A 12,057-nucleotide genomic window follows, 5' to 3' on the forward strand; every position below is an offset into this window, starting at 1 on the left:
GACTTTTTCCAAAAATCACACTTTAAAAAAAAAAAAAAACTTTTTCCCAAAAAAATGAATTTATCTCAAAATCTAAAAAATTTGACTTTTTCTCAAAATCACAAAATTCTGACTTTCTCTCAAAATTATTACTTTTTCTAAAAAGTCTAAAACATTCAGACTTTTTCTCAAAAAATTGACTTTTTCTATAAAAAAAATTACTTTTTCTAGAACATCTCAAAAATCTAACTTTTTCTCAAAATCTAAAAAATCGGACTTTTTCTGAATACCTAAAAATGTTACTAATCCCTGTCACTCGTCCCCGGTTTGAGTTTGAACCTCAGGATCCATGTATCTGTGATCCTCTCCAGAATGGAAGGAGTCATCACATACAGAGCATCAACTAGTTCCTGAACAGTGTCCTTCACATGCTGATATCCAAGAGAGGGAGTTACACAGTCACTAGATGGAGTCGAATCATCAATCATGAAGATGAATCATCATGTTAATCACATTAACAAATATCGCTATATGAACAAAGTGTGATTTGATTCACCTTGAGCGTGGCCTTGCCCTCGATGCAGGTGTGTACGAGCAGGTGACCCTCCCAGGACACGGCCAGGTGGAGGATGGAGAGCGGCAGAGAGCTTTCACACGGAGGCCGAAGACAACGCATGTACTGACCGCGCCGCACCGTGTGGATGATCACCGTGCCATCCTGGAGACACACATTCAAAAACACACACTCATCTCATTGTCCCTGTATGATGACAAGGAAGTATTCTATTCTACACACAGCCTTTCACTAATTAATTAATTATTCCATTTATTGAACATATTAGAAACAAAACAAACAATAACAATAATTATAGGTTTTTTTGGAAACGTCATTTGAAATGCCATTTTTCATTTGTTGTGGATAATAATAATAATAATAATAATAATAATAATATTACATTTTATTTAAGGCACCTTTCGAGACACCATACAAATGGTTAAATATTCGAAGAGGTAACAGCAATAGAACATGATAAAAACCCAAACACACCATCATGGAGAAGACAATTAAAGTGGACATGGATATACCAGGTATCCATCATTATTAATGTGCAGCGCAGTGGGCTCTTCTTACCCTTGATCCAGACACAGCCATGTCCAGCTCCGTGCTGATGCTGACGCTCAGCACCTCCTCTGTGTGTCCGTACAACACCTGCACCGGTTTGGGATTCAGCCCAACGGGAGCTCCACCCTGCAGGAAGCAAACAGAACACACTGAGAGAGAGGACCTGTCTGCTCGTCTGACATCAAATCAGTTTTATTTGCTGATACGTGTCCTGGTGTATAGGGGGGGGGGGGGGGGAAGGGGGTGCTAACCTGCTGTAGAACCTGCCACACCATGCATGTGGTGTCTCTGGAGCCGGAGATCAGGTGGATGCCGCAGTGGTCTGTCGACAAGCACGTCACAATGTCTGTAGGGAAGGTGAACACAGCCAGGGATTACTACAGTACATACACATCTACACAACAGACACACTAAAACTTAATGTCTTCACTGAGGTGTGTGGGTGTGTGTGTGTGTGTGTGTGTGTGTGTGTGTGTGTGTGTGTGTGTGTGTGTGTGTGTGTGTGTGTGTGTGTGTGTGTGTGTGTGTGTGTGTGTGTGTGTGTGTGTGTGTGTGTGTGTGTGTGTGTGTAAACACTACCAAACACTCAAGCTGTCAAATGCACATCCAGCAGGGATTACTACAGTACATCCACATCTGCACAGCAGACACACACCACTTGATCTCTTCGCTGAGGCGTGTGTAGGGTGTGTGTGTTTACCCATGTGTCTGATGTGCTGTCCGACAGTCTTCCCCCTGAGCAGAGAGGTGACCCGGAGGCTGTTGTCCCAGTGGCCGCCGCTGAAGAGAAGCTTTCCATCGTGAGAGACCACAAACAGCCCGGCTGTGACCTCCAGCCCGGGGGCGAAGGGTCCGGAGAGGAAGCGCTGCGTCCTGGAGGAAGAGGGAGAGAGGAAGATGAAGATGGAGAGAGGAAGAGAGAGAGAGGAAGACAATATGGATTTAATCAAAGATTCTGATAAAAAACATAAACATGTGCCAATCACGACACACCACCACAAACTCAAGGACATGTTGAGGTGTGTGTGTGTGTGTGTGTGTGTGTGTGTGTGTGTGTGTGTGTGTGTGTGTGTGTGTGTGTGTGTGTGTGTGTGTGTGTGTGTGTGTGTGTGTGTGTGTGTGTGTGTGTGTGTGTCCTCACTTTGCGTTGGACACGGTGGGGTCCTTGATGAAGGTGAAGTAGTTGGAGATGTTCTTGTTGTAAGGCAGCCAGCCATGGGTCCCCACCAGACAGTTCTTACTCACCGTCACCTGGAGAGAGAAACACAGTTTAAAGGAGAAAACACTTATTATAATAAAGACTGTTAGCGTTAGCACTCGGCTCACCATGGTGTCAGGGCTCCCCTGGGTGATGAAGGAATGCGATTGGTTCTTCGGCACCACGGCTTTTAATATCGGCACGTTGTCACTGATGCCCTGCAACAGGAAGTCAAAGTCATTCAAACGCACCAATGTATTCTCCAACAGACTGCTGTCACAAGGGGCGATACAACAGACGAGTCCATCTGAGACTCCCTCTATAAACCGTATTTCACTTGGTCTTAATGTACATTATTTAATTTCACATTCTGTTCTTGTACAGATCATATTCTATTGACTTGTCGTGCTTTTATCTTGATGTGTGCATATGTATACATGTGTCTGTTGATTGTGTGTATATAGGATATACATATTTTATATATATTTGTATTCCTTTGGATTGTGGGAAACGGTATTTCGATCTCTCTGTCTGTACACAGAGACTGAAAGATTGACAATAAAGTTGACCTTGATCTTATCTTATACCAGTAAACTGTGAGCAGTATCTGACCTCTACGAAGAAGGACTTGAGGTCGCTGAGGTGTTCGAACATGTTGAGAAGAGACGAGTCCATCTGAGACTTCCTCTTGTCCACTTCCTCCTGACACAGACGCACCGGATGGGGCTCCTAATGCACCAATACAACGTCAGACTCATACAGGACCTCAGCAGCTTACATTGTGATGGGTTTCATGCTTCCAGTGTTTATGAACATTTGATACACAAAAACACATGTCTACTCAGGGTGTCTGCAGGAATCCTGAAGTCACATGTGAAACCTTTGAAGACCTTTTTTAAGACCCTTTCCTACATTTTTAGACCTCATCTCCACTTGGAGTTCTAACCGGTTACCTTGGCGACACACTTTACCTCACATTAGCTGTGTCCCAATTCAGCGGCCGCATCCTCCTGAGGATGCATTCGGAGACCGCATACGTCACTTCCGCCAAACGAAGGCTGTCCCAATTTTAAAAAAAGACAAGACTCCTCCGAATGCGGCCCGCAAATGCAGCCTTCTTTCCCCAGATTTAGAGGATACATCTGATGTACACTCCGCAGTGTACCATATCCCAGGATGCAACGGGTGACGGTGACGAATGAGTTTTAAAAAAAATATATGGCTTGTAACGTCCCATCAACGGCTACAACGGTTTCAGCTGGATTAGTTTTTAAATGTACTCACCCAAATAGTAAACGACATGAAAGAAAAGTAAACCTATTTAATTTGTGTGTTTAAATATACGGGCAATTGGAGATGTCTTCTTTATATTACATACATAAAATAATATGAAGTGAAAATATTTCTAAACCCTGTTTGGTTTTCATATTGTTGGGATTCATTATAAAGCTAATTTATTTATTTAACTGTTTTTGTTTTACAAATCTTACTGCAACTATTTAGTTTTGATAGGGAGCAAGGAGCAGACTGCGCAATTTATCCAGATGCGCGGGGAGAATGAAGCCCTCTTCACGGGGGCCTGTTGCAACCTCGGGAAAATAATTTAAACATATTATATAACACCAAAATAAGTACAGCTAGATCTGACTCCATATTGAACAGTTCTGAAAACAGTTTGAAAATAGTTTTGAAAACAGTTTTGAAAATATTTTGCCTAGTATCAGAAATTATTACCGGCACTTGTGACTGCAGCTGGTTGCTAGGTGACGGGGGCGGCAAAATGTAGGGGTAACTGCCGGTGACGTACAAGGACATGCTCCGTAGACCGTCTCATTTCGCAGTCCGCGGAGGACCCTAGCTGGGTCCTCCGCGGACTGCGAGGCTGGGTCCTCAGGAGGACCCAGCCTCTGAATTGGGACACAGCTATTAACTATATACAGTATTGATTGTCCTTCCTCCTTATCTTCCAACCATTTGGACGCTAACTTGCATTTCCCCATAACGATGTTGTTTAACAACCGGCGTAAACGGACCTTCGTGCGCTATCAAGCAGTGAGAGCGCGATGTCCTGTTCAGATGACGTCAAATCCAACGGGATGCCATACATAAACTACACAGAATCACACTACACACCTACGCCATGATTACATTCAGGCAGACTGTAGAACACAACCTCTTTGGACCATTAGATACTTATTATATTTAGTACATCGTTCAGTTGAGACTGGTTTTAAACCCCTTCATACATCCTCATGGACCCTTCGTTTAATGGAATTGTATTTATTGTACTCTGTATTTGAGTCATTGTGTTATGTTCCTTTTTAAATTGGTATTTTCACATTGATCTTATAAGATACGTCTGTTGTTTTTACATTGTTTTACATTGTTTTACATTGTTTTACATTGTTTTACATTGTTTTAACATTGTTTACATTGCCAATTGTGTTTGTTGACTTGCCCTCTGAGACAAATAGGATTTGTGATTTTGGGCTATATAAATAAACTTGAATTGAATTGAATATACGGTACTTATTGAAAACAAGCTACAAAATGTGATACCTTGGAAAATGCCCTTTAATACTTTTAATAGCCTTCATTTTCACCTAAATTGATTGATCAACTTTTAATACTTTTTAAGACCCCGCGGACCCCCTGATGCAGTGTACAGTTCCAAACAGACTGAAGTGCACTTCTCAAGGTCAAATGACACTGAGGTACAGGACACTCCCCTTCATACAAAGACACGTCTTACTGAAGGACATTTCCAGTCTCTTTGGTTTCATGGTCTGAACTCAAAACAATCACTCGTCAGTATTCAATTCTCCTCCTCCTCTGCTAGCTCCACAACAGATTCAATGCTCCTGCTTCCACACAGTGTGTTTTTACCTTCAGTAACTGGCAGGGTGTCTGTCCGAAGTTGCTGATCATTCCTTCCACGGCTTTACGCTCCTTTTCATCGGTGATGGCATCGAGATCCACCGCTCCTGCATCACGAACACATCAATACCAGGTTTTTATTGATGTGTATAATTGATCTACTTAGCACGTGTAAAAGCCAAACTAGGGGACACTAGTTCAAACTAAGCAGCTAGAAACTCTCTGCATATATACAACACCCTCCAGAAAAACACGATCCTGCGTTCGCAGAATTTAGCGCATAATCAGCAAAATGGCGCAGATTTTTAAAAGGCCGCATAATCCCCGCATTTTTCCACACAAAGTTTAGGAAAAAAAAGTTAACTCGTCTTGACGTGAAGTAGTGAGGATGATGATGAAGTGACGTCATCAGCTCGCGCATCACAGAAGGTAAACAACACCGTAGAGTGAACGTGTGGAACTCACACGAGAGAGAAAACACCAAGATGAAAAAATCTGATCCATCTCATTTACCGACGAACATTTCTGCTAAAGACCGGGCAAAGCAGCACCCCGATGTCTTTCACGAGAGTGGGGGGGAAACTATTCTGCACCCCGTGCAACTGTGTGTTGGAGCATAAGAGAACATCGACGGTGACGACCCACTTTGATTCATTCAAACATTCAAAAATGCTTTCTGCTGCTGCGGACAAGAAAGCCAAACAACGTTCACGAGGCATCAACCTCCAAAACCCTTTAGAGGGCTACAAGAAACGAAGTGAGTAGCCTACAAGATTGAAGCTGGTCAGATAACGACCAGTGTGTGTGTGTGAGTGAGTGAGTGAGTGAGTGAGTGAGTGAGTGAGTGAGTGAGTGAGTGAGTGAGTGAGTGAGTGAGTGAGTGAGTGAGTGAGTGAGTGAGTGAGTGAGTGAGTGAGAGAGAGAGAGAGAGAGAGAGAGAGAGAGAGAGTGTGATTAAAAAAGCCCAATTGCTTTTACAATAAATAAACATTGAGTGTGTTTAATTGAATAGGAAAGGGGTTTAACGTTAGTGGCAGGTTGTGTGTGAGAGAGAATAAATAAGACAGCCCAATATTTAAAAATAAATCTATTCTTTTTCGCAACTTCCCGCAATTTCACCGAATAAAATCACATAAAAACCCTGCATGTTTAAATCGCATAATCAAGGATTTTAGCGTGCGTTTTTCTGGAGGGTCTAATATACTGTATATTCATGTAATCTCATTCTGGTGAATATGAGTGTGTTCGAGGCGGCAGAGGAAAGGGGGATTACTTTAGTCGTTGTTATTGCTTTTTCCTCTTTTCTACATATATAGCATGACTGCAAACTATTTGAAGTTGTAGCGTAAACCTCTGTTATGCAATGTGGAAACTTAATAAACAATAAACCAGCTCTATACTGGAACAGTTTTTAAGCATTTTCAAGCCCCTAAATCCGAAAACCAAGCACTTTTGGAAATGAAAACACCACGGCATGATTTCTGTCTGGTTTACCTTCATACGTGCAGTAGTAGAAGACGTTGAGGGCCTCCACCGCTGCAGGACCTCGCTGTTTGTAACCAAAGATCAGATCGATCCACTCGTGAAGGTGAGCGGACACACACTCAGACTCCTGTTGCAAAAAAACAATACACACTGAGGTCAGGAAACAAAACACACACACATGAAGTCACTACAAGCACAACGACATGTTCACACAGACTGTAATACTGTAAGCTAAATGTGAGAACAAACAGAGTATATTGATGATCTGACATCTGACATATTTAAGGTAAAATATCAGCTTCAATTTGTGAAAGAAATAGTGTTTCTGCTGGAACTTCGTCTTAAAGCTAATACTAGTTCCTGGTAAAGCCTCAAGTTATTCACAAATCTTCTTAAGAGAGCCCCTAAGGTGATAAACTGCGGGGAATACAGACAGAGACTTGTACGGGGCTTAAGGGCTCACTAAGCAGAGCGGAAATTGTTGTAAATTCGAAAGAAAATCAGGTCGAATGTTCCACAAACTAGCGTGCTATTGAAACGTTACAGATTACATTGAGCTTGGTTCCCTTCTTCGTGTCACTCAATGCAATAACACTTAAACGCCAGAAATAGAAGTCACACCAATAACATAGTTGACATACTACTACGGACTATAAGGCTCACCTGAATATAAGCCGCAGCAGCTAAATTGAATGATGTGTACATATAGAAGCCGCACTGGACTATAAGCCGCAGGTGTTTTAATGTTTCATTACCATATGTAAGGGTTCGTGCACAGAGGGGATTGTCGGGAAAGAGATGGCTGTTTGAGGAAGCTCCCATTTATTAACATTTCAACAAACAAGTTGAATATTTGCATAACGTATTCAAGTGTTAGCATTTAGTGCAATAGTAGCTACAGAACATGTGCTGTGTAAACTGTACTGTATCACATAGCGTTTCAGACACACACACTTTTCAACTTTCAAACTTAAACGGTGCGCTCCCAGCGCACGTACCGGCAGTGATCTACAGCAGTGGTTTTCAACCAGTGGTACGGGGACAAACTGTCTCGCTCTCGTAATGTCTGTCTGTCTTGCTCTCGTTCTGTCTCTCGTACCACTCTCGGTTCCACTTTTACTTTTGCGCGCTACCTGTCTCACTCTTTTCCGGCCTCCAGCTTTTCCTGCTGGAGCCCGCCGCTTAAAGGTGGGGGGCGCGGACCGGCCATAGAGCCCATAGAGTTAAAGGATGTGGACTGTAACCTGTAAAACCCATAGATCTAGGAGGTCCCCTAGTGGCCGTTAGCTGTAACAATCCATAGATTAGCCGCACCGTTATATAAACCGCAGCGTCGAAAAATGGGAAAAAAGGCGCGGCTTATAGTCCGAAAATTACGGTATGTCTAATTACTGGCACAAATGTTAAGAAAAGGGTCTTAATACCATAATTACTAGGGATGTAACGATACCAAAAACTCACGGTACGATAATATCGCGATTAAAAAGTCCACGGTACGATATTTATTGCGATATTTTTTTTAATTTTTTACTTGAATATTTTTTCTTTATTTAATAATAAATCTGATTTGTACAGTATTTTAGTAGGATAGTAGTATTTTAAAGTGTCAACAATATAATAATCAGACCCTGCAATAGAATAAATCAAGTTTCACTTTCAAGTGACTCAACTCTAACTCACTCACTCAGCGTCATCAAGGTTATCTTTTAGGAATATGAGCATGTCCACATTTCCAGGTGGAAGCTGGGATATTTGGGCGTTTACAATATCCCCTGCTGTGGAAAAAACTCTCTTGCTTGGTACTGATGTTGCTGGGACAGAGAGATATGCTTTGGCCATGGGTGACAGCAGTGGGTCAAACTGTGCATTGTCTCTCCACCACTTCAAAAACAATACAGTGTTTGCCAAGAAGGTGAGGCTTATTGACAGGGCAAGATATAAATATACTGTTGGTACTTGTCAATGTCTCTAGGTGTGTACATGTAGCCCTGTAGATACCATGTCCTTTTGTGTTCTGTTGTTTTATGTTCATGTTGTAACCTACTTGCTGCCATGTTGGACAGGTCTCCCTTGAAAAATATATTGATGATCTCAATGGGACCATCTGGTTCAATAAAGGTTTAAAAAAAAAAAAAAAAAACTTTTTTTAATGAAATATTTGTAAAACATTAAAAACATCGGTGGATTTTGTCAGTCTCACGACGGTATTGAGACATTTATTTACCGCGACATCGCGATATTCGATATATCGTCATATCCCTAATAATGACTGAGAGTGGCCACTAAGAGCTGATCTCACCAGGGCTTTGCGGTGTTTGTAGATGAAATCCTCCGGGGACTTGGCCCATTTTGGCAGAATAACGTCATTTACCCTCTCCTTTGAGATCTGCAGGCGACCCAGATCGAAACCTGAACCCCGGCAGGAACAAAGGATGAGAAAGAGGGAAAGAACAGGGAAGTTAGGACAGGAAATGTGCTGGACAGACTCACTGATTATCTCTTTTCGTACATGTTTTAATGCAGGGAGCAAATGAAGGCAGGTCTAATGGTCGTGGAGTCTAAATCTGCTGATACATATCTAAATAAATATATCTTTCCTGCATCTCCCTTCAAATCACAGCAAATTACACATTTAGCACTTCCTGTTAAGGAGGTCTTCATTCAAAGGCTTGTTTATTTGCTCTCCCTTCCGATGGTAACGGTCAATCATTTCGTCCACAGTAAAAGCCTATATTTGATATTGAAACCTCACCATTTTGGTTCTCCAGGAACTCTGGGAAGTAGAAGAACTCCGGGATGAGCTCCTTGACGTCGTTGGGGTTGTCCATGAGCGTCTGCCACGTTGCTGGGATGGAGTGGAACTGACGGTCCGCACAATCGAACCTGAGAGAAGCACGATATAGAGATACTTGAGTTTTCCTACACTCTGGTACTCTAGCTTTTTGGGGGCCCTATTTTGTCAAACTACAATGAGGGGATTCCTACGCCTTTAAGATGATCTGTGGAGATGCATCAATCTGTTACACTTTAAGAGACTAACTTCCAATTGAAAGTTAAAAAAACATATGTTAAAAAGGTAAACAACGAGGCTCCTCTACGTCAATAAATGCAAGAGATGAAGCATTTTCTCAACAATGTTTATTTTACATTTTTTAATCTTCCTCAGACGTCACTGATTGGGTGACGATGATTTAGACGTTATCGATCCCCACGAACACAAGCCACAGCTTTGCCATCAGTGCAGTTTGGTTGGGTTTATATTCTACATTAGATTTTTAAGCATGTGTGTTGTGTCGCAATGTCCTAGTGTTTGGATGGTGCTTATTGTCTTCGATGCTGCGCGTGGGAGACTGCCTCGTGGTTGCGGTGTGTGTGTGTGTGTGTGTGAGAGAGAGAGAGAGAGAGAGAGATGTAATTGTATCACTGTATATATATATCATCAATAATATGTAAACATTTGAAATGTATGTTAATGTTGTTAATTATTTTGTATTGTGATGCTTTGGCAACATTATTTAATTTAACTTTCATGCCAATAAAGCCCCTTTGAATTGAATTGAATTGAATTGAGAGAGAGAGAGAGAGAGAGAGAGAGAGAGAGAGAGAGAGAGAGAGAGTGTGTGAGTGTGTGAGTGTGTGTGTGTGTGTGTGTGTGTGTGTGTGTGTGTGTGTGTGTGTGTGTGTGTGTGTGTGTGTGTGTGTGTGTGTGTGTGTGTGTGTGTGTGTGTGTGTGTGTGTGTGTGTGTGTGTGTGTGTGTGTGTGTGTGTGTGTGTGTGTGTGTGTGTGTGTGTAATGGCGGTCGCTATTTTAATGTATCATAACTAAGCTCCCTGATCAAAGTAAATGCAAGTTAATTGAATTGTTTACAGCACCTGTACACTTTGTACTTATATATACACTTACATATTTCCCGGGCTTATATTTATATAAGTGTTTTGTGTGTGTGTTTTGTATTACCTGTATGTGTTCTATGGTCAGAGTTAATATATAAATGTTTGTTGGATGCTAATGTTGTTGACATCCTCATGGATTCATCTTCTTCTTACAGACACATGCATTTCCTAACATTTGGTCTACCTATGTTGTAAATGTATTATCTCTTTAATTTACACACGGCATCTATTGCACGTCTGTCCGTCCTGGGAGAGGGATCCCTCCTCTGTTGCTCTCCCTGAGGTTTCTCCATGTTCCCCTTTAAACTGTGGGTTTCTCTGGAAGTGTTTCCTTGTACGATGTGAGGGTCAAAGGTCAGAGGGTGTCGTTTCCTCATACTGATATTCTGCACAAACTGTGCTGTTGTATTTATTGTAAAGTATTTTTACTGTATGTACAGAACTTTGGCTCGACCACAAATCATTTTGAAAATGTGCTATATAAATAAAACTTGATTTGATTTGAATGCTAGCACAGATTGGATTCTGATGCTTTGCCTGGGAAGGTATTCGATATCTGACGAACCGTCCGCTCTGCAGTTGGATGTGCAGAGAGGTGAAGGGCTCGACTCTCATCAGGTAGTGCATCACTCCTGCAGCGTTGGAGTAATGGGTGCCGTAATGAAACCTGTCGATGGTTCCTGTTGGATCCTCGAAACTCTCATACCTGAAAGACACATTGGAAGCTTTGTCATCGTGTGCAAAGAAGACAAAGTGGACAGAACAGAGTTGCACACATCATATTACAATATTTCTCAAAATGTAAAAACAAACCAACGTACTTCTCTCTGACGGCCTTTGCGTTGCGTTCGTTAAGAGCCGCCACGGGCTTTGAGAGATCTCGGAAACATCGAGGATCAGAAAGGTCCAGCTCCTCTGAAGTGTAGTCAGCGAGAATCCAGGGGAACTACACACACACACACACACACACACACACACACACACACACACACACACACACACACACACACACACACACACACACACACACACACACACACACACACACACACACACACACACACACACACACACACACACACACACACACACAATCAGTATTGAGTAGCACAAAAACAAACCGTAGTGGCAGATACGTAATTGCACGTAATATAACAGAGAAAAGCAGGAAATCCTAATATTTGAGAAGCTGAAAACAGACATTTTTTCCGGCTCAATCAAAACACAGGAGAAACGTACCACTGGATATTGAGCGAGGTTGTTGTACGTTCTGCCTGCGATCGTGTTGAGTTGCATCAAGTAGTCAAAGTTGGAGATCTCCCTGTTGACCCATTTCTGTGCAGAAGAAGAGGTTGTAACTCACAACATGAGCAAACCAAAGATCATGTAGTACATTAAGCTCCTTTCCAACAAAGCTATGTATTTAATTGAAGTGTATGTTGTGTATAAGAGCTCCAGTTTGCTGACCTGTGTGAGTCCAGAGGCTTTGAGGAGCTCCTGA

At 42.1% G+C, this 12,057-nt stretch overlaps 2 protein-coding genes across 7 annotated transcripts in view; one reads left to right on the forward strand and one right to left on the reverse strand.

The window, feature by feature from the left end:
• Positions 1-12,057, forward strand: part of LOC307032126 (uncharacterized protein) — a 106,696-nt gene that overhangs the window by 10,081 nt on the left and 84,558 nt on the right. The window lies entirely within an intron of this gene.
• Positions 1-12,057, reverse strand: part of nbeal1 (neurobeachin-like 1) — a 63,880-nt gene that overhangs the window by 4,207 nt on the left and 47,616 nt on the right. For all 4 annotated transcript variants that reach the window (XM_079669894.1, XM_079669892.1, XM_079669893.1 and 1 more), the window contains 15 exons: positions 12,024-12,057; positions 11,796-11,891; positions 11,378-11,502; positions 11,122-11,262; positions 9,415-9,545; positions 8,962-9,071; positions 6,672-6,789; positions 5,187-5,284; positions 2,913-3,029; positions 2,429-2,518; positions 2,244-2,353; positions 1,803-1,975; positions 1,354-1,448; positions 1,112-1,228; positions 536-697 (listed from right to left, as the gene is read on the reverse strand). The exon at positions 12,024-12,057 is cut by the window's right edge and continues 68 nt beyond it. In XM_079669894.1, coding sequence (XP_079526020.1) covers positions 536-697; positions 1,112-1,228; positions 1,354-1,448; positions 1,803-1,975; positions 2,244-2,353; positions 2,429-2,518; positions 2,913-3,029; positions 5,187-5,284; positions 6,672-6,789; positions 8,962-9,071; positions 9,415-9,545; positions 11,122-11,262; positions 11,378-11,502; positions 11,796-11,891; positions 12,024-12,057 — 1,717 coding nt within the window. The remainder of the gene's footprint in view (positions 1-535; positions 698-1,111; positions 1,229-1,353; positions 1,449-1,802; positions 1,976-2,243; positions 2,354-2,428; positions 2,519-2,912; positions 3,030-5,186; positions 5,285-6,671; positions 6,790-8,961; positions 9,072-9,414; positions 9,546-11,121; positions 11,263-11,377; positions 11,503-11,795; positions 11,892-12,023) is intronic.

Source organism: Notothenia rossii, assembly GCF_949606895.1.
Source record: "Notothenia rossii genome assembly, chromosome: 3".
In the NCBI taxonomy this organism is placed as follows: Eukaryota; Metazoa; Chordata; class Actinopteri; order Perciformes; family Nototheniidae; genus Notothenia; species Notothenia rossii.